The sequence below is a fragment of the Bombus vancouverensis genome, chromosome 4, assembly GCF_051014615.1.
Source record: "Bombus vancouverensis nearcticus chromosome 4, iyBomVanc1_principal, whole genome shotgun sequence".
NCBI classification, from domain to species: Eukaryota; Metazoa; Arthropoda; class Insecta; order Hymenoptera; family Apidae; genus Bombus; species Bombus vancouverensis.
In genome coordinates this window covers 18,424,048-18,447,853 of record NC_134914.1, presented here as the reverse complement: position 1 = coordinate 18,447,853, position 23,806 = coordinate 18,424,048, and the positions used below count along the sequence as shown (strand labels likewise).

The 23,806-nt window shown below is 40.5% G+C and overlaps 1 protein-coding gene across 1 annotated transcript in view; it reads left to right on the top strand.

Moving 5' to 3' along the window:
• Positions 1–23,806, top strand: part of LOC117166676 (zwei Ig domain protein zig-8) — a 108,780-nt gene that overhangs the window by 81,824 nt on the left and 3,150 nt on the right. The window contains exons 3-6 of the mRNA XM_033350875.2: positions 7,637–7,821; positions 8,419–8,632; positions 22,467–22,653; positions 23,596–23,717. Coding sequence (XP_033206766.1) covers positions 7,637–7,821; positions 8,419–8,632; positions 22,467–22,653; positions 23,596–23,717 — 708 coding nt within the window. The remainder of the gene's footprint in view (positions 1–7,636; positions 7,822–8,418; positions 8,633–22,466; positions 22,654–23,595; positions 23,718–23,806) is intronic.

The window sequence follows — 23,806 nt, the reverse complement described above, 5'->3', positions numbered from 1 at the left end:
CTTCACTAAGGCTCTCACCTAACAGACCTATACTTTAGACACAATGAGAGAAGAGAGAAAATGAGTGTTTCGTCCAAGATCTGCTACTTTTCTATTTTTGTGATATGTTCTCGTAGTAATTTGACTGCTGTTTCTGGGTTAGTGTTCCTGACTAGTACAGCTGTGTCGTCCGCGAATCTCAGTATTTTGCTATTGGTAGTTGTTGGTATGTTGGCCGTGTATAGTGTGTATAGTATCGGTCCTAAGACGCTTCCTTGCGGAACCCCTGCCTCGATGTCTTTGACTTCGGAGGATGTGTTGATTGATTTTTATTACGAAGGTTCTGCTGCTTAAGTAAGATTTTATTAATCGGTATATTTGCTCCGGGAACTGTTTCCTGATTGTTTATAGTAGGCTTTCGTGGTTTATTTTGTCAAATGTTTTCTCTATGTCCATAAAGAGGGCTGTACAGTATTGTTTGTTTTCTAATGCTAGTATTGTTTCGTTAATGAGCCTGTGCATTTGCTCTATAGTGGAGTGTTTGTTTCTGAATCCAAATTGGTGATCTGGTATTAATTTGGATAAGTAAAGTAAAGTGACGATACTATGTCGGAGGAAAGCTAGCGATGGGTGTGTCTAACGCGAGGGACCATCGAATTCGTTGATGACAATTTTGGTTAGGAAAGCGAGGGTAGTAGGCGTTGCTTCTGATTGAATAAAAGGTTGATGGACTAGGAAGGGTCTTAGCCGCCCTCGATAGAAAGATGCTAGTGGGAAGTATCGTACGTGAGAAAAACTAACTTTCCCGTGTCTTCCCGCAGTAAACAATAAGCTTTAGAAACGATTCGGTAAAGAGACGTTTGTTCGGTCTGAAGGACCTTAGCTAGAAAATTCCTCAGATTTATGATAGATCCTTAAGACTATCGAGGGTACGCAGTAAAGATGCTCGGACATCCGGTTGCTATCTACGTAACACCTACCGTTTCAGTATATTTGTTTTCTCCGCATTTAGCGTACTTCTGTGTATGTGCACGACTTAACTAAACGAGAGTAGATAACTGAAAACTTGTCCAAAGTGATATAAACGGAAGACGGTATGTTTGAGTAACAGAGATTCGAATGTGTGCACCAGATGACGAGAGAGATTTCGTTGTCACCAAACAATATTAATTAAACAGCATTAATTAAAGATAAACAGAGTGATGCTATAATTTAATGTAACGCGGCAAGTTATTTGCATCGTCCGTTCGTTAAAAAATATCTGAAATATAAATTATATTTTTTATGAAATTCACTGCATTTTAAGTTAAAATTTATGTACATCTTGTCCTTCGAAGTAAAGATATTTCTACTTTGTTCGCGATTCAGCTGTTTATTGATATTAATTGATACTTATTGAAACGTTCGAGCTACTTCGCTGTATTACAAAGAAACCTGATAAAGTTAGGAGAAGAAGTAAGAAAAAAGATGAAACTTTCAGGTAGCTCGTTTTTTGAATAATTTTAATTAAATTCTGAAATGTAAAATGTTACACTCTGCGAAGCAAAGACGAACGTACTTTAGTTTTTCGAAAGAGTTTGACGAAATTTAACGATGAAGTTACAGAGATTGCCAGTTTCTTTCAAATCTTCGAAGATACGTATAACACCCTAAACAAATATAAATAATATTTGAAACGACGAGAACGACGTTCGTACAAATCACGAGGAATAAAAAGATTCCAATTAAATTGAAAACGTTGATGGAAACTCCTCTCTTCGCAAGACAAATAATTCCGATTTTTGATCAAATAGATTTTCCTCAAAATTCTGTATGTAATCCACTCGGTTGTTCTCGACAATCTTCTCTCGGTTGAAAATGGACTTCTTCGTATGGGACCGTAGGCGTAACGACGTATTGGATAGCACGTTCTCGAGGTCCGAAAGAAAATCAGGGATTGATCTCGGCAAACTCTCCGCACGGAGCCTGTTACAAGTTCGAAAAGTATCTTGACTCGCCCTACCTTTCAATAATATAATTCTACCAGCGGCTTGGGAAATATCCAACAAAAAATACAACGACGTGAAATCTTCTGTGAACGACTGGCTGAAATTCGCAACGTAAAATGAGGAGTAATTCGTTGTAATTCGCTGTAATCTTCGTATTCGTGTGACTGAAAAAATTAAACGCGGAGTAACGTTTTAAGAAAAACGTTGTCTTACAAGTTCAAACGCTCGTCGCTCTCCACTTTGTATCAGTTGTATCAGTTAACACGTTGACTGTCACGCGTGTTTTCAAAGAAATCTCCGTCAGGCCACGCGTACAGCAGTACCAAGCGTTCTCTGCTAGGTGCTCCCATCGATATTTTAGTAATGCGAATCGCTCAAGCGATGGTCTCGAGAATCATCTTTCGTTTCGTTTGTTCGCAACGTTAAAACCACCGGCTGTTGTTGAATATAACGAAGGAAAGCGTGGTACAGATTATTCCGATCAAATGGTTTCTTATGCCACCACAATTAGAAAAGGAATCAAATGGTACAGAAAACTTGGCATTCGATTCTTTCTGGGAATTTCTGTTGTAAACGCTTTGACGGTTTACAAACTTGCAACAAGAAAAAATATAAATATTAGAATATTTAGACGATTATTAGTTGGAAAATTATTAGGGTTGTCTGAAAATACAAGAAATCCTTGTCTTCGACGGAGTCAGCATAATATCGCCGTTCGGAAAAACGATTCCGGAAGAAGCATTAGACGCGCGTGCAAACTACGTTATGCGAATAAAAGACGTCGAATGGACCGAACAAAGGCACAAAAGAATTTGAAGAAAACAACAACTTATTGTCCAAATTGTCCCGACCTATCTCAGCTATGTATAGAATGCTTTAAAGTTTTACATCCTAAATAATTTTTTTAATAAACCATTTTCGTATTTGTTGTATAACAATTCAACTATTATTACAATTAATTATTAATTAACAATTTATTATTATGGAAAATCTTTTCAAATTCCTACGACGATCCTTCGCGAGTAGTCGAATATGCGACACCCGAATATGCGTTACGTGGCCTGACCAGAAACTTTGCTGACACCCGAATACGGGTCAGTCAACGTGTTTAAGGGTTACGAAAACATAAAAAGAATAAAATTACAACTTAATTAAAAAATAACGACTCCTTCAAGGGTTGAAACACGCGACTTGAACTTAGGTTCAAACTCTCGAAACTTTGTCTTAGACCGCGATTTTTCGCCCCGTCAAATGTTCGTATTCGCATCAACGACCGGTCTATGAAGTATATTTTTGTTAAAATCAACGTTAATATTACGTAACGTTCGGTGGTAAGACGCAAAGTTCTCTCGCTCGAAGATGTCATTAAACGTCAAATTTTCGTAAACAAATCACGTTCTGCGGCACACGAGGCTTTCCACGAGTGTATCGCGCGCAAACTTTGTGCAGATATTCTACGGCCAGCGAATTTCATAACCGTGTATCCGTTACACAGCAATGACCGTTTCAGCGCACGCGACGAATGCATTAGAAAGCGCCGGTTTACATGTTCCACAACTTTCACAAAGTTTAATTACTGGTTCTTCATGACGTCGGTAGCCATGCGGACGAAAGCGCAGCCTTTTCGCGCTCCACGTATAACCACCACATTTGAGAAAACCCTCTGTTAATCGCCTAACCGTGTAACCAGAAACCAGGAATTAAGAATTTCGCGCTTTTCGGTGTGTCAACACGCGATCCACCCGATAATCTCACGTGTTTTATCGTTCGGATGTTGACTCGATCGTTGAACGCTATCGTACACGAACTAATTTCCCTTCTCGTAAACTATCAACGACGACGATACGATGTCTACCTGAGAGACGAGTAACTTTTGCGACGTTCTTTCCATCTCCTTTCATACCACGGTACCAAAAATATTCTTTCTTTTGAGAAATGGAAATAATTGTTCGAAGAAGTCGGCGAAAGGAATCGAAAAGAGTCGAAACTTTGAAACATAGTGGAAAGCAATCGTCGAACGTTTTGCAATGTTGAAACGAAGCGAGCCCTAATGACCACGATTGATTACGGAAAACGTAAACTTTATGTCGACGACATAAAATGAACGGATGAAGAAAAGAAAACGAAACGTTTCCTATCTACCATTATTTTTATCAACTTCGTACAACTTCGAAAACCGGTAGGATTTCCTCCCTTTTGTATTAAATTTCGCAACTTCTGCTCTATTCACGGAGACGTAATTATATTTCCTGTTTCCCCTCGAACGCGAATCCTAAGAATCGTTCCAAGTTAAATCCACGCGAAAGGTCGAAAGGTTAAGTAGCGAAACGTGGATCAGACCCATGGTCTCTGCAATTTCTTCCATCCTTCTCGCTCTATTCTGTCCTTGGTCAGTTTCAATCTTCCATCCTTCTTTGTACTCTCCCTATTGCTTCGATCCACGGTACTCGTCGTTTCAGAATATTACGGCGTTATTAAATAATTAACAAAAAGAAAAAGCTGACTAATACAGACGAGAAACGATTTCTCCGCTACCTTCCTTCCACTCTGCACGCCTCATTTCTTCTGCTCTCGGTTTTCTTCGCTTTAGTACCTTCTTTATTTTTCTCTCTCTCTCTCTCTCCTCCTTCCTCTGACTCTTCCTATCTCTGTCTCTTCGCACGTAGACAAATTTCATCAGCTTTGCCACGACACCCTCTCGTCTTATCAAGACCGCTCTCGATTGTTCTGGGATTTCGTGATTTCGGTGCTTTGTCGCGTTTTCAACGAACGTTGCGTCGAGTCGCGAAAGCGATCGCATCTGAATACTCGAAGAAGCGAATCCTCTTCGTAGAATGTCGCCTGTCGCTGGAATCGATTGGTCGATCCGTAGATTTCATCTTCGCCACAAAGGTGTCTCGTTGGTGATCGAAGGAACAGGAAATTCGAAGCGACAGTAAGCGTGAAAAATGTCTCGAGGAGCTTGGCTCGAGTAGACGTTGGAACGGAATTTCATCGGTGACAAAATCTTACGCGTAAAATGTGTTCGATAGAAGCGCTTGATTAATTTCGAATATCGATTCGACGAATGAAATTTAGTATTTTACAACGATAACGCTTACGTTAGCGGGTTCCGTATGCTGGAAATTTGATTTCGCTATATTAAAACGTTGGTAAATTTATCAAAGGAATTTCATTTAAAATAGGATATAGTCGGGCTGTTGTGAAAAATTGCATGAATCGTGAACCGAAGAAAATCAATAAAAAACGATCGAAATTTGATGAAATTTATAATTAGAGGATGGTAGAAGGTATTCAGAAACTACATCGATTAACTCTGTAAATTGAAAAGTACGGAGAACCGATGATGTTACGAACGCTGCTTTTTTTCATTTCTTCTCAGGATTTATATTATTTGTGTCATTTTCTTGTACCGGGCCAACTCTTGGAAGTAAGACATCTGTTTCCTCGAAACTTATTATGAATATTAATCGCGTGCTCGTGTAACGAAATTAAAAAATCGATGAACAGTTGTGTCGATCAGTTTGCCTTCTCATAGGATTACAGTCGCTCTTTCTTTAAAATACTTTTAAGAAAGAATAACTTTCTTTAAAATTACCACCAAACGAATAAATTGCTTGTCTGTTTGAGAGATTAAAACAACTAGTTTAATGGATAACGCGTAAAAGAAATTTTGCGAAGAAATAGTACAAATTTCTTTTCACAACCATCTTATCTGACGAATCTGTAATGAAAATTTAAACGATACGTTTCCTATATTTATGTCAATTACAGACAAGTTGAATCTAAATCTCTGTATATTTAAACTAAACGCTGAATTATATTTGAACTATAATCATGTCGAAATAACAGGTTTATAATATCGAATAGTCTCGATCTGACTGTGTTGACAGTTGACAGTTGAAGAAACACGTGGAGGTAACGCTATAACACGATGTATCGAAAACTGACACGATTAACAAATTGTGATAGAACTGGCGGGAAATGAACGCGCGGCTTATGCACGAAATTGGTGGCTGTGCCGATAAATTCTTCGCGTTCCAGAAACCACGCAACCTGCGATATTTCACTCAGCTCTGTGAGTAAATATCATCGAACCCGTTCAACGAACAATCTCGAGCGTCCCAAGAATTTTACTTTTCCGTATCCCGGAATATTCTGGCAAATATTCGATCGACAGCAGTCGCGCTTAATGATCCAATCGATCGTTGTTGTTGTTCGCTACGAGAGTGCTTCAATCTCTTTGACACGTAACATTGCTTCACGTATTATTAGGTTACTTGTAAAAATGCAGAGACGACATTAACTACAATTCGCGTCGCTGCAACATTCTTCGTCGTTGATTAAGAATCGAGTTTAAATCTGAAGCAATTATTACCGAGCAATCGATGATCGTTCGTGGCGACTTATTTAAGGAATACGATGCACTTGTTGATATCAAACGCTTTATCGAAAATGCATTAAATTTCTATGTTGTGCGGAAATCGAGAAACCGATCGTGCTCGATATTAATAATCGTATGTTTGATAAGAAAAAGGAATATAAACACTTTAACGTCGAGAACACGAAAAGATAGATAGAAATTTCTTAACGGAGAGCTTCGACGATACAACAGGCTTCTGAAAACCGTACGAGTTAATTTGCTCGGATTGATCAATCGTTTTATGAAAAAGTCTTGCGAGCATCGTAAATCAAAAGCGGTATATTTTAATAACGTTTTAATAAAGCGTTCTCGTGATTTACGCGCCAGCAAATAGTGTTGTTAGCAAACGACGGTGCAGCTGATAAATCAACGATCGCGCAATGATTCATGGAATGAGAGTGCAATTTACTTGAACGGTGTGCTCGCATTTTTCGCGCTTTTCCCTATACGAACCTGACGCGTCCGTAAAAATCCTATTACAGCGCCGCCATGCAAGACAGATGTCTGCAGCTTACCGGAAAATCTTGGCGAAATTGTACCTTCGCAGGAATTAGAATCGCCGTGTTATTTTACTTCCATTTTGTAGCACGACGGGACGCGATCTTCCTTTCGTTAGGAAGATATTAGGTCATCCGAAAAGTTCTCTTGCCTTTTAGAAGGTAACAATGGATGCACAACATTTTCCGTTTTATATCATTTTATCGAATTACCTATGATCCATTTTGTTCCATCGAGATAAAGATCACAACGTTCGATAGATTAGGTTTCACGTTTGTGTAAAGATGCATCGTTGTGAAAGACGTGTCTGTAAAAGAAAAACACTTTCCGGACAACCTAATATAATACGGCCAACTTTCTACATTTATGGTGAACTATAATAAATAATATGAAACTATGGGAAATATATCACGCGTGCGCGTACGGTCTGCCTCCTCCTTCGTTTGAAAAAAATGAACGCGTTTCGGGTTGCGGAATACGTGATAAGCACTTTGTCTATGTAAATATATCGTTTGAATTAAATTAAATTGCTCCTTCTAACGACGATTACTAATGATCTTTCGTAACATATAAATCAACGCGTTGATGTTGTATGCGAATAAGAAAAAATATCCAAAGCGAAAGAGGAGAGTAATTGGTTGAAATTGTGTCAATTTGTCGGATTTACGGGTGTATTAACGAAGGAAGATGAAGATGAAGATTTAATGACATTGGCAGAAACTCATTAAATATTCATGGTTTGTTGCAGAGGAAACAATTGCTAATCTGCCACCCCTTCGAATTCCTCGATTGAGGCATCATCGAGTGACAGATTGGGGTCCGTACTTCGAAAATGCAGAAGGCCAGGGAATCAATGGATCGCAGAACGTAGCGTTGCATCTTGGTGCGACTGCTCTTCTCGATTGTCGCGTGGCGATGCTCTCTGGCAAAAAGGTATTCGTTCGTAAATTTCCATATCGAAGGAACAGAGCAGGAACAATCACGAATCTGTACGATTTTCATCGAAACGCTTACAGATTACTGATCACCGCTTGCGAAACAAGTATTCTAAAACACCGATGATGAAATAGAAAGATACATATCGTGATAAAACAGAGATGAGAAAAATTAACGAACGTACGAAAAGATCCTAACTCCACGATTTCGTGTTCCATCGAGATTAGATTTTATCGTTGCGTGTTAAGAGAAATTAGTGGAGAAATGGCTGCGTTACGATCAAAACTAATTCGATTAAAGAAAATGAATCGCACATGGAAATAATTTGTAGCAGAAAAGCGTTAAACACGCTAGTTACAACTAGTTAGAAAGTAACAAATACTGCAAATTAGAGAAACTGCTTAACGCGTTGACGAGTCAAAGCTGATAGAAATCGCTTAAAACGACTATTGCAGAATCTTGTAAATACGTAACACACAGCCTGCCACGCAATCGGTGTTTTACGATGTAACTTGATTTAAACTCTCGTGCTTTAACCAAACAACTTCTCACGCAGAGTCACATGCAACTGTAGAATGTGTGTCGCAATTATAGGTCATATGGTTACGCCGCAACGCCGACTGGGCATCCCTTTTAACTCTGGGTAATACCACTCACATTTCCGATCCCAGGTACAGCGTTAGCTTCCAATATCCAAACAACTGGAGGCTGGCAATCGCCGGGGTACGCAGGGAGGATCGTGGATTGTACGTCTGTCAAGTGAACACGCATCCTCCGAGAATGCTCGTCACTAACGTCACTGTTCTCGGTAACGCTTTCTCTCTATTAGTTACAAAATATATAGATAGTCAACCGTAATACCATCACCAATATTTATCCAAGCAAATTAAACTTGACGCGATAAGACAATATAGAGAAACGTTTTAGTGCAACTGTCGCGAAATATCCAGTGCTTTTGGCGAACGAATTTTCATATTAATTACGATCGATGATCTCCGACGATCTAAGGTTGATAGATTTTTTATTTTATTCTGCGAATTTGACGTGTTCACAAATAAATAACACAGGCCACCGACAGGCAAATAAACAGCGCAGCACGCGTAAATTTTCTAGAAGCCAAGATCTCGAGAATGCCAAGATCGCTGGAAATTTAGCAAGATTGGACGACTAGCAGATACTGTGAATCTTTCGAGGTTCTTGAATTCTTGAAATTCTTGGATCAACGATGTTGGTAATAAGCTTTCAAACCTTCGGATTAGACGACTGGATTCTCAGACCCTTGGATTTCTTTCCAACTTTTAGAAATCTGTTCGAATGTTCGGTGAATACAATTTGAATGAATGACTGTATCATCCCACGTGTTACGAGTATAACGTCGCGTAACATTTAGTGGGATTAATTCGATACAGTTAAGCTTTCCGCAAATTGCTGTCAAATTGCTCAACTTTCCAACAAATAAATCGTGTTGTGCTTGTCTATAGGTATTAGTCATACAAGTTTCGATCCACTTTTATCATATCCCATGTGTTCTGAAGCAAATATCTAAAGTTTCACCATTAAGTGTAATGCCTTGAGCTCTTTTATGAGATAACTTAACAACATGTCGAATACCAAAGTTTCATTGTATCGATTACCCAAGTTTCTGCATAACACGGTAGCCGTCATTTTTCAAATTGCATACATTATTATTGTCATTAGAAATAATGCACGATCTATATATATCTCGAAGATGAAAGGACATCGGGGCCTCCCTTTTGGAATGTTGGAGGAAACCCCAATACTCTAGTCCAGACTTTTACTATAGTTACATTTAAGTAGTAAAACTAAGAAATAGTTGTAATCTGATTATGGATGCTCAAGGTTTGTGACGATGGGCTTGGGCCCGAAGTGACATAACGGCTCACTGAACGTAGCCACGGTCACGAGAGGCACGTGTACCTAACAGAGGTATGGAATAATTATATAGCTCTCCTTAAAAACAAAGATCGACCCGAGAGGTGGGGAGAGGACTATATAAGGGCAGTTTCACTTAGACTGCGGGGGAATCTATTCAGAGCAGTACTACTTGCACGTTGAGTGACACCAGGATCGTGTATCACATCGCATTCGTCGTCCCGTTGGCCGTGGATTCGTTATCGAACCTGAATTCATTGTCATCGACATCTCGACCTTTAGCCTCTTGTAATAATCACATTTGTACCAATACATATCAGCTATAACCACGATGGCAAATTCGAGCGAAGGTTCGTCAAACGCCCAAAATTCCAACATTAACCCGACATATATATGTCGGGTTCACATTATGATTAGGGTTAGGGGCGTGAAACGAATCTTCATTTGGATCAGACATTATTGTTATGCAATAGAGGAGATATTTACTAGTGCAAATATGATTATTACGGAATTTGACAAGTAACCGTGGTAATTAGACACCCGAGAAGCTAATGACAATGATCCTAGGTTCAATAAGGACTTTCCCAAAATTCCGAAGGGAAGGCTCCGGTGTCCTTTCATCTCCGACATATATATATACGTATATTCCAAACTTCTCAAGGTGTAAATATTTTCTAGATCGATAAAAAATAAATTGACGACATTATTAATACCGTGTTATTGATTAACCGGATAATAAACATGCGAGATATCTCTGTGCCAAGTATATTCCATAAATATCGCGTCAAGCTATCAATCACAATTTATAATCGCTCAAACTGATGGCAGCCACTCTAAATAATTATACGTATAGCGTTTGCAAGAGGAGTATTAAAATATTATAATGGTCTGTGATGCGTCTCATCTAAAAGTAATTGAAGCATCGTGTTTACAAATTCGCTCATCCATCTATGTCTTTGGCGTTTAATAAGCACAGGTCCTTGCAATATTGCTCCTTTTCCTTACCAATAGCGTAACAAATAACGTTTGCCAACCTCTCTGAATTAAAAGGATATTAACGACGAGAAGTTTAATCAAAGTTCTTTGATTTACTAAGACCGGGACAGCAGGAGAAACCAAATGTTTCTCTGTTTATATCATTGATCACAAACCCCGTGGTATAATTATTTGTCAGGAAGTTTGCAGAAAGTAGCTCTGTCTAATGAATGAGTTGTTATTGAACTTCATGCACTTTCGTATACCAGTCTCGAGAGTAAATAGGAAACTAACAAGGTTCCAAGTGCAGCTAGCTTGTTAGTTAATTAGAATGACTTCTCGAGAAGTTGCTATCTATTTCGTAAGAGGCAGACAAACGCGTAACATTACCGCCCAAAATGATATGCGCGCTTACTTACTTTTGACGGAATACGAATCAGCTAGAAAATTACAAACAAATAGAGAGGAGACTCGGAAGAGACACTTTGTCCCTCGTTCGAATTATCGTGGAATATCGCGTTATCGTGCAATGAAAAGATCGCCATTGATAAACGTCAGGCAGCTGCGGTATTTTATTTAAGGAGATCGTTACACTCGGCTCGTATGGTCGTCAAACTGTAGACAAGACACGTTTCAAAGTGATCGAGAGACTATCGCGACTGATTTCAACGATAATATCGTCTACAATCGTTTGACACTTGGACGAATTTTAAATATATTTCATTTCAGAGAAACAATTTAAATTTCACGCGATATACAGCTGCTAATTTCGGAAGAAGATACTCATCGCGAGATACTCGTTGTTTTTGATCGTTCATCTGCCATTAATTCATATGTTACCAATAATAATCACACGTTGTTAATAAAAATCGAGGAGAATGTCAAAATCAAAAAATTTACCAGAGCGTTCGTTCTTTCCTTCGATTCGTTCGCTTGTAAAAATTTTGCTCGTGAAGATTTGCTTTCGAAATTTATACGAAATTCGCGAATAAAATTGAATTTTTAATTCACTTGCGCGCAAGCCAGCTACTTAAATATTATTTATCAACTATTCATTTTAAAAACTCTGCTTCGTTTCCACGTCGTTGCATTTACCAGTGCATTCTGCGCGTTCTTGCAATTTTACATTTCCTACGAATTGCGTAAACGTCCGGGGTCTGTTTGTTAGAAATTTTAGAAATCTACGAAAACGGCTGTTGAAGTTTCAAACGTTGAACGGCGAGAAAGAGGAAATAAATTTCGGCCGACCAATTGTTTCACAGCGAGACGAGACAGCAGCCACGCGGTGAAAAATGCTTAATTATGCAGGCCGCGTGTAAATCCCGGTTGCAGCGAGGAAATTTGCTATCGAGAGATCGGTATCGCGTAGCTAATCAAGTTGGCGCGCACGCGGAGGCAGTTTCAAACGACAGTTGTACCGAAAGTTTAACGCGATGGCAGGATCAGGTTTTCGCCAAGGCTGCGCCTCGAGCGTCTCCCAAAAGTACAAAAGTGGAACACGCCAAGGGGCGCGCGCGTTGATTTTATAGCGCGGCGGGACGTATTTATACAAGAATTTGCAATTCCCCGGCTGTGAATTAGATTGCGCACTTCCCTTATTCTCCCTTTGTTTCGGCGACATAATCGGCCAAGAAACTCAACGAAATCGCTGCTTTCGACTCGTTTTGTCTGATTGTTTCTCAGATTGAAGGTGCTCGATGGGTCGTAATTCACAAACCCACCTCGCCTAGCGTCTACAAATCACATTTTTCTAATGATATTCTTTATCGCCGTCGTTCGACGGCGCAAAGTGTTCCAGTTTTCGTATCACAGCCCGTGGAAAGAAAAATCTCGGATAAAAATAATGCCCCAACATCTGGAGCAAAATATTCGACGTTTCTGGAGGATTTTAGCCCTACGGGTTCCTAGCAAACCTGAACCAATTTTATCCGAGTAATTTCAAATGGCCAGTAGTTTCCGTCGATTTATTTTTTACCGCGCGTGCTATTTCATATCAAGACGCAGGAAAATTGGAAAAATTACAACGATTCGCGCGTTATTCGTCGAGCATCTTTCATCGTTTTAAAATTATCTATGTAAAAGACGTTAACTGTAGGCTGCGTTGCTATACAAATTCCACTTGATGGCGAAAATTTGACCGAATTTGGCGAAATAAAACTGGCAAATCGATCGACGAACCTGGTCAACGAGCTTTAAACCTTCCATTACGAAAAAACGTTCAACCCTGATGATACGAAAACAATTCCAACGAGAACAGGGACCGATCAAACAGGAGGAGCACGAGTATAATTTTAAAGAATATCGACGGGACCATATCGAGAGCCGGGTCGAAATGGACGAGAGGAAAGGCGAGTGATTAATTGCACGCACGCCGCTTTTCCGTCCTCCCTTTCAATATAAAGACCTCCTTTCGTGACCGAGTCCCCCTGAATTATCGACTGGTTCTCGCTTTTTAAATCGAAAAACCATTGGGCTGGCGGCGTATCGAGGATGCGTTCGAATACTCTCGAGCTCTCCGAGGCTCTCCACATCGGAACACGAAGCGGCTGCCTACTTCAAATTGCTATTTTCTCTTCGCGACTCGGTTTACAGATCGTCCCCCGGACCACGTCGAAACTTTTAACGGACGCTCGAGGATGGCCCATTTTAAATTCTCGTTAACGTTTACCGAGCTTCACGAGCCAGCTTGATCTTTAATTCACCAGGCATAGCTTCGACGCTGGAAAAATTGTTATTCCGCCGGTTAATAGGAAACTCGCGACAACCCTGTCACGAGAAAGTAACAGAGTGGACCTTTTGCTCACGGAACACGACTCTTTCTTCCCTTTATCGATCCATCGTTTTTTAACTTTATTAGATGCCCCATCGAGATTAGTCAAGGGGAATTTGCAAGTTTACCGAAATTTGAAAAGACCTCGGTCGAGTATCGGATCGAGTTAAAGAGCCTCGGTTTATCCATGGAAATTTATTCGCAGTTTCTTCTTGCCCTTCGTTTGTATACACACGACAATTGGAACAGGGTGTTCCTAAGGGCCGTTTTTACATCCCGGCGGAAAATGCTTACTTGGGTCAATTCCTTCCAGCTCTCCTTCTCGATTATTGCCAGAGATGGCGTAGGACAATTATACGATTCCTCCGTAGAAATATAAAAAGTTGGAGCCGTAGTATAACGAAGGAGAAAATTGACGCTCTTCGTTGGCAGAAGGAAGGGAGGAAATAAAAGGAAGAACAGAGAAAAGGGGCGCTACGAAAGTAGCACAATTCGGTAAACGGTCGATCGATGCTATATTAACAAAATTCTCCTTCTCCCTGATTTTTATATTCTCTGCGTAATTTTAAGAATTTCACTGGTCGTAATATCAAAGCACCGGGGATACTCAAATATCGTTTCTCAACAACTCTTTTCCAAACTTTGTCCATCTATCGACTACCCTCGAAAATCGTCTTCCTTCGGCCTTTCTTCCTTTCAAGATTCTTTCCAGTTTCAACTACGTCGTATTAAAATATTATTATCGCGTGCTCCCTATTCCCGTGACAAAAATCACGACGAAATGACAAATGCGCGTTCTCCACTCGACGAAGCCCGCACGACCTTTCTCACCCGCTGGAAAAATTCTTCGATGCATCGCCAATACGTGGCAAATACGTCGCAAATGCATTGCACCGCCAACTTTGATCAATGTTCCTTTCGCTCGACTGTTCCCGCCGCACGAGCACCGCGAAAATGCAAAGATTCGCATCGACGAATCCAGGGGCAAGATATCAGAGAGAGAACAAAGCGAGAAGGAAACGAAATTGACGTTGTCGCGAGTCGCTCCTTCGTCCGAATCGTCGCTCGGCGCAGTTCCCTTGCACGCAACACGCCCCTTTTTCCATGTCTCCACGACGTCCCCACGATTTTCTCTATAGCCGTTGTCGCAGCGAACGAAGGAAGACCAGGGAACACGGAACTTCCGTTTAATCTAGTTAAAAGTAGCAAGAGTTTCCCGCAAGCTTCCGGCCGGAAAGTCCTCGCTCTGTCGGACTTCACGGAATCTTAAGCTCGACACGGTATTTTTCATCCCCCGCACACTGCTTCCGACCCACCCTTTTCTCTCCACTCGCCTTCTGTGTCCGTATCCAGGCGGCTACTTGGGTCCAGCCTATGTCTCTCGGCTCCTTTCTTTCCCCTTTCCGTTCTTCTTATTTCTTTCCAAGGCTATCGGCAGCCGGAGAGTATCCGTTTAATTAGAAGATGGCCGAACTCGGATTTTTCCAGCAACCCGTCGCACATTCCTTTTCGAGTAATTTCGCCACTACGACCGCAAGTTGCCCGATCGCTCTTATGAGCAGGATAATAAAAGGTTAATTGAGAAGCTGTGGCTCGCAACAAAAACGAACAACACTGCCGCTTTTCAGCGGCTTCGAACGTGTATGTCGGCCAGTTTTGCAGAAGCAGTGGGTCAATACGTTCGATCGCGAGTCAATACGTTCGAGGTCTCCGCCTTTATGTACCGAATTAGCCGAGATTTAATGTGTTTCCGCGTGCTCGTTAGGCGGAATTAAATTCGTAAAACTATAAGCCATCGAACCAAAAAGCTCCAACATAAAGCAGACTAAATAAATCGCCTGGTAAACGAATCGGCGGTATTTCGACGGCAATTTTCGTTTTTTCATCGAGGTTGAGAGGGCGAAGGTTGAACGGTGGAAGAGAAATTCGAAATACAGCGTATGGGATCGACTATTTCTATCGTTAATAGTAGAAAGTGGATAATTGGATTAAATGAAATTTCAATGTACCGAGAAGAGAACATAATAAATTCAAATCTAGCCGAAATAGAAACGATAAATTGCGATAATCTTCTAATTTTGTTAAAAGTACGCTACATCGTTTATGATATTGCAGGAAACTCTTTTTAAAGTTTCAGCCAACATATCGTGCGCAATTTTAAGAAGATCTTCTCTGGTATACGTGTTATTTCTCAGACTTACAGTGTACATTTACGTCGAATCCTGTCTGTCACATACGAAACGAAAAGAAAGGTTCCGTAAAAATCTAAGTTTGAATTATTATGAATTTTGGTTGAACAGAAGATCAAGATACAACCGGAGAATTATGTCGTTGCGATAATCTGTTGCAGAAAATCGCGGTAAAATCGCGGTAAATTTTACCAAGTGAAATTATATTTCCAATGTAAATAATCAAACGGAACGTTCTAGGAAGAGCTATTTGGAAATTAACATTCAAGAGATTACTCGATTATTTCCGTCTTTGTGGTTAGCTTTGTGGAAGGTTAGATTCGCGCAAAGGTAACGAGAATCTCTTTTAAATGGTTTTACAACGTGCTAATTTCGTACGAAAGAAGCGAGTGTTTCTTAAGCGAACGAAGGTGGTTTATTTAAAGATGATTCGCAGCTATTTCGCAACAACACCGAGGTAAGCACGATATCTAAGGTAAGCAAGAGGCAAGGAGGATAGTATCCGAAGTAAGGGTCAACGTGAGCAGGATGTTTCATAGATTACGTTACAAGGAGTTCTCCGCCGATGAATAATTCATCTCTGGCTAAACATCACACTGTACGAAATACTTTTCATTTTACATGAACGTTTGATTAATACCATGAATAAAAGAATTGCGCCAAACTAAAACACGGAATAATCTAAAAACCTGTTTACGATTTTACGTCGTCTTATTTTATTTAGCACAACTACGTAAGTTAACTTTTTCTCGCGTCAACGTCGATTTAATGCTATTCCGAAATTTCTCGAAATATCACCGTCGACGAATACTTATGTATTCGTTTGGCAACTAAGTGATCGCAGATTTTGTCATTAAGTGGTACTGAGAAAATCCCCAATCACTCAGTTGCCAGCCTAATATAACGAACGCGATAGCGATTTACCTCTGGAAATTATTAGATACACATGCAACTTTGCAAACGGTTGCAAATGATTATATATGGGTTCGAATAAATCGTATCACGGCTTCGTTTATTTTCATTTCCGCCCACCATCCTTCTAGACGCATCGATATACCATTGCCTCGTCGTTAGACGAATTTCGCTCGCCGCGTAAAACGAATCAGAAATCGTCGACAGGTTATTATGGTAAACGTGCGTGAATCGATTGCATTATGGAAAAAAAAGGCAAGAAGATTCTTGCCAAGTAAAAGCAAAAAGGACGAGCAAAAAGGGGAAGGATGCACTCTGGGGTATTCTTCTTATCGCGTGGCGTCGAACCTTCGATTTCAGATCCATCATTTATTTCCATCAGATTCGAGACACGACGAAAGTCGAAAATATCTGCAGCATAAACGCGATATGCAAAAACCCAGGGTGTATCGACACCACCCGTGTCGTTCCGGCGATTTTTATCCCTTTCGCGAACAGAAGCTCTGATAAGGTGCGCCACGCGAAACCCCGAGGAACTCTTTTATCTCCAACAAGAACAAGAAAAGGAACAAACTAAACACGAACATCGTTCGACCCTCTTTTCTCGCGATATCGTTCGAAACATCTTGATCGATGGAACTCCCCGATACACTTGGGAAAAACCAACTATACTATCGATCGAACGCGTTACTATTTAGAGTATCAACGGGGCTAATACTATTTCCATCCGATAAGCTTTCCTTCCGCTGCATATATCAAGCAAATAGAAATACATTTAGTTCAGTCTATTTCAACGATAATAGTTACTTTACTCTCGTTCGTTATTTTTTGACCGATTTTCGCCAGCTTTTACTTTATTGACAACGAACTATCGGAGTAATGGAAATCGAATTACGCAAGTATAGATATTACACCTGTGTTACGAAGAAAAGTATCTGTCGATGAAAAGACATTAGGACGATACGAACGACGTATTTCAAGATGATTCTTCCTCGTACTTTCTGTACGAAGTGCGAATAATTTAGTGGTAGGAAATTTCTGTTAAAGATCGTACGATCCAAAAATTTTTTCCAAATTTTTTCCAAAGATTTTTCCAAAAATTATGTCGAAATCGATGCAACCTATCGCGATATATCGATTGCTAATTCCACGAGATTAACCCCTTAACCCACATCGTAGTAGGATGATCGAGCCAAACGTAAATATTACGGGCACAGCCCGTAGTAGATGATCGGACCAAACGTAAATATTACGGGCGTAGCCCACAGTACGATGATCGGGCCAAATATAATATACAGGGTGGTTGGTAACTGGTGGCACAAGCGGAAAGGGGGTGACTCTACGCGAAAAAGGAAGTCGAAAATATAGAATAAAAATTTTTCGTTCGGGGCTTTGTTTTCGAGAAAATCGACTTTGAATCTTCGCTCGGTACGCGTGCACTTTTTCACATCTCGTTATAACGGATCTCACTGTAGATCCGTTTAAAAAAATTTTTTAAAAATTTTAAAAATTTAAAAAAAAGAAATTTAAAAAAAATTTTTTATAATATAATAATATAATATAATATATAATAGCTTGTTTACGTTTTCGGCCCAAAATTCTCGAACGTAAATCGTAGGTTAAAGGGTTAACTGCACACGATCACGATACAAAACGATGTATTCCGAAACATTAAGAAAGGTATGAAAAATAAAAAGGTAAACTAAAAATGTGCAATTACGATCATTTGGCTGCGACTACTGTCGCAATATCCACAGTTGGCACGCTCGTAAAAGGGAAGATGGAAAACCTGATCGGACAGGAAAATCTTCTCTTTCGGCGCGTGTCGCGTATTTACCCGAGTTTTCAGCGATCGACGAGACAGATGGTCGGAGTGGCGCGACAATTTGCGCTCGTTCGACGTGAAAAGACACGAAGACTTGCGAGTCGAACTTCACACGCGATATGAATCACTGTTCGCGTACAAGACGCGCGTTCAATTAGGTCGTGGCGAAGGAAGCTTTCACTGTAAAGCTTCGTCGATCGATAGTACGCCGCGAAAGCACAATAAGATGATTTCTAGCCGCCTTTATCGTTGTCAACGCCCGTTCAACGGTGTACTTAAGACACGTTCCTCTGGCAAGCAATCGCGGCTTCGTGCTTCCTTCGTCCTCTGGATCGTTCGATATTTTCCACCACTCGCGGCATTCTACCTGAGAACTTGAGCACTTGCAGCATTCTACTCGCAAACGAGCGGAGATAATTATCCCACTGTCGCCTTTGTCGTTGTTTTCCATTGTTATTTCTGATAGATCGCTTTGACAGACTACGTCTGCTTCAGCGTGCAAACTCACCAACGTACGCACGGTAATAATGCTCGTACGTGCGTCTACTAGTTTCTTGCGTTTGCGTATCTTATAGACGGTGAATCGACGATGTTGAAAATTGTTGAAAGCAGATGAAAGCACGAGGCAAATACGATATGTCATTCCTGACGGTAGGCGAAGTGGAATCGTATCGAAGGTACAATTGCGAATAAGAAAGCAGTGGAGATGTGAGTAACGATAGGCGTAGTACGAAATATACGTGGCGATAAAAGTTATATGTCAACCGTTCGAGCCACGCAATCGCCCTAAGATTAGAAAACATCCGTTGTTATTTCGCGGGATTTTGTATGTCGATTTTTTGGTGATCGAGAGAAACGTCAAGAAGCTCGACCTTTTCTGTCAATAGCGATGGAAACGTCCCGTAATACTATCCCGTGGACTTCGAACTATTTTCGAATTAGACTACGAGAATTAGAATAAGAATTGGAATGTTCTATTTTTCGCTGAAAACTTCGTAGTCTAATTTGTATTTTATTGTCTTTTCGCGCAGAAGACGTCTCACCGTATACTTGATATTTATTTAAACTTTTCAACGATTTCTGCCCGGACGACTGCAGCGCAGTGGTTAGCGTAATTGGTTACGAACGCTGCAGACTCAGGTTCGAATCCTGGCACTCATAGTCCTGTTTTTCACGATTCCTAGACAAGAAGAAGGGAGCGGTCCGAATGGTTGGTAGGAAAATCAATTCTCCCATCCCGGTTGGAAATAAAAATCTTATACCGCAGCAGCAAGCAGCACGCTATCACGAACTATCCACCTCAAACATCTTTGTATTAACGCTAAAGTTTTATTTGTCATCAAACTGACTTTACGAATACCATAGGCGTCAACGTTTTACACGCAAAGCTCTGCGTGCGTTTGAATTCGCGCACGTGACACGGTATAAAGTCTACTTTTAATTTCACCATCGGAGACTTTTCCGTTTGAGTTTTATAGAACCATATACGTAGCTATATACGTAGAAAGACGATTCGTTCGAATAACATAACTCTTAACTTGCTTCGAATGAGCTTGGAATTGTTTCAGAGATCAAGTTTATGGTAGAATACCAGAGATTGAGATTCGTTTGTCATCGCCAACCGAATGATGATCCTTCTCGTACAGAGAGTCAGATAGGCATAAGATACGCTCAGGGTGAAAAGTTACTCTACCACGAAGTTTTATCTTCTGCAGGAACGAAATATGATCTTCTGGTGAAGCTCGTCCGTCAATTTCTTGCGCTGACATTTTACAAGTTTTCATAAACTTATACCTTCCATCGCGTACCTTCCGACTACGCATTTTTTAACTATGACACTTTCGATTTAAAAATATCAAGAGCCAAACAACTGTTGTCAGTTTTCGATGCTTCGGCGATTCGATTAGCAAAGGAAATATTCCAAACAAAAGAGACAACGTACGATATGGAAATAATCGACGCTGCGAATGATTTCCAGTTTACCAATTAATGCACTGCACAAGCTACATTTTCACGTGCTTTCGACGGATATATCGTTTGAACCGGTTCATCAAACTAACCGTCATGATCGAATAATAACGAAATTTATCGACAACGTCATCGACGACGAAGCTTAGCCAAACAAACAGCTGTGCTTTTAACATTTTCAAATGTCCAATCGAAAATCATTCCAACTACATATACATAATACAATACCAAGCATTTCACAGGTTGCCTTTATTAAATGCCCCTAATTTCCATATATTTTCTCACATTTCGAACGTTACCAATCCGTCGCTGTCGTGACAATGCCGATGAAATTTCTAAATGTACAAGTATCACGTAAATAACATATTCGAGTGTTACGTATCTACAAGTGTTCCAACGCTTTTGCGAGCCAGTTTACGTTGTATACAAACACGATCGTGTGGTGGAAACCGCATTCACCGGTCTGTGATTGGAAATGCGCACGGAACGTAGTGTTTTCCGCGGCTATGCTGGAACGAGTTTGAATTTCGTGCCTGAAAAGATTCAATTACGTCGGGGGAATCTTGCAGAACCTAGCAGAGAGAGAGAGAGAGAGAGAGAGAGAGGGAGCCGAAACGAGAGCACGTACCGTGTCACGTACCCTCCGTTCTTTTATTTTCCTTCTCATTTTTAACCAAAGGAACGCAACACCTTGTTGCGCGTTTTCCCACCAAACTTCTCTTCGCGTTCGCCCTACCTAATTATCGAATGGGAACTGCTTGCCCTCGCGAAAGAATAAACGCACGTCTGGGGAAAACAATCGCGACAACGCGCGGCTGCCTGAAAATCTGCTTTCCCGGAAATGGGAGAACTTTGCTCGCTGCGTTATAGCGTGGCTTGCTACGAATCGCACGATTATGACTGTAGGAAATCGAATTTCGACTATACGCGTTAACGAAATAACTAACTATACGAGAAGTTGGACCGTCACGAGAGATAATAGGACGAGCTACTGTGATCTTGTTCATTTGTTGGAAACGACAGATGCAGCAAGGAGTATAAACTAATTTGGAATTTCTTCCTTCGTGTTAGAACTGCATCGCGCGTCAAGAAAAATTGAACTGAACGTTAAATATTCGAAACATAATTTAAAGGTTTCTAGAATCTGGAACGAGTTTTAAGAAAAAAGGACTTTATCTTAGATGACCGAATAAACGAAGAGCATCGAACAGGTTACGTTGCAGGAACTTGGCAATTAGGAAATCCTGCGGATAAATCCAGGGATTCGTCGCGGATTCGTAGGGTTCGCGCCAAGCTACTATTTAAGAACATCGACTCGAAGAAATCCGCAGACGTGAGTCTGAGATTCGTTCCGTACCGCTTGGCGCTCCTGAATACAGATTACTCTCAGTCTAGAGTTGTTAAATCCTAAATAGTATCATCTCGTGGTCGAGCAATAAGACAGAGCACTTTGTAGCTTACGCAGGCCGCGTGTTTCCTAATACCCAGTGTCCCAGTGCCATGTGACCAGAATTAGACGATTCTTGGAGAATGCAACTCGCGCTAAATTATAACTGCGAACGGGAACCTTGGCTTCTCTGAATCCAAATTTCGCCAGAAATCGCATCGTCCCAAAGATTTAAATCCTCCCAAGCTAACAACTATATCAAGTATTTTATACTACTCATTGCTATTATATATTCGGATTATCTTATGTTATTTGTAATTGCTAAACTACAGGTATTTATGCAAATTCATATTTTTATGAATATAACTTAGAAAATGGAAATTAGGCAGAAAATTGACATATCCACTGGGTGGATATTAAATACTCTGGATATTTTTGCATTGTATAGCATAATATAGCATTCTGTTCATTTATGTATCTTGGAATTTTCCACAGATACGTAAAAATTTACAATCTGATAGTCGAGTATCCGATCTTCCTGATTCGTCCCAAACATCTTCGATTCTCCGCCCTATGCCGTTTCTAAAACGATAGTTGAATTTTTCCTTCGAAGAAGATTTCTGTCTCTGCGTATTCACGATATATCGGGAGAACAGAAAATCAAATCACGACAAAGATTTCATCGTTTTTGGTAAGATACGATTCGTCACATTCGTTTTGTAGCTCCAGACATCAGGATTCTGGACGAAGCTAGACACGAACTACGTGATCGTTACTACAAAACCGGAAGCGGTATCGAGCTAGCTTGCGTTGCTCGACCTTCTTGTCCCGACTCCAGGATACCGCACCCTGTCTGGAGGAAAAATGGTGAAACGTTGCCGGATCATGTCAACGTTTATCACATTAATGGGTGAGCATATAGAGTAGCAAAACGGTCGATCGAACAGAACTACGATAGATAACCGACGTTCCGATTTACCTTCGTTCATCGATGTGCAATTGTGTCCACGTATCACTGAACACGTAACGTTTTATCGGCTCGTCTGCCTGCCGAAAGCTGTATTCCCTTCACCTATGTCCTTTCTGGATAACGAGCGAACCGTTTAATCTCCCTGGAGGCGTTTTGCGAGACGCTCGGTGCTCTTGCAATCGCTACTTCCATTTCTACTTGTCGCTTCCGCCGCCGCCTTCACATACGTTCCTTATCTTGTCCTTTTTGATAATTTATGTTTTCGATGGCACTGAGCACAAGTTGCAAAGTTTCGACCAACTTTGTCAAGGTATAGACGAAGAATTTGATCGCGCGATATCGGTACGTCGATTTAAGTAAATGTGCAATTTTATTAATTTTATCATTTTTTTGTATTTTGCCCAATTTTTCCACTCTCGTACATTTTTCCAATTGTGTAAATTTTTCAAATCGCAGTTGTTGAACCTACCGTAGCTATAAATTACAATCTGTACGAATAACAAATTCTATATTAACCGATCAAGATACGATACACATGTTAAGCGAATCTTTATTTGTCGACCGACTGTCCGCCTTTATGATGGCATTCAGTACGGTTCCATCTGTTTCGCTAGAATCTAAATTACTAGATTAGGAGCCTCGGCTGTCTCGTTAAATGTAACAAATTCATATCCATCGAGCGTTGGCTACAATCTGTATCGCTGCATTTCGGGATACTGCTATGATTTAGTGGCCGATTTTAGGAATCTGGTAACAATATGTATAGTTTCTGCGGTATACATAGTCCACTGTAATTTTGTTGTCGATACTCCATGATCCTACGATCAAACAGCGGAAATATACAAGTACGTCCGATATGTAACGTGACAACTGATTTTTCAGGTCGAACGAAGATCTGGTGACCAAGCTATATATCGAGCAGGCGAAAAAGACTGACAGCGGCGAATACTCATGCTCAGTGAGCCAATTTAGTACCGCCGCGGTGCATATTCACGTCCTGAATGGTAAATTGAATTAAAGGTCATACGTTCAAAATTTAAGTTTCATTGAAAAAGGATTTTTGTTCTACGACGAGTACAGAAAATAGAGGCAA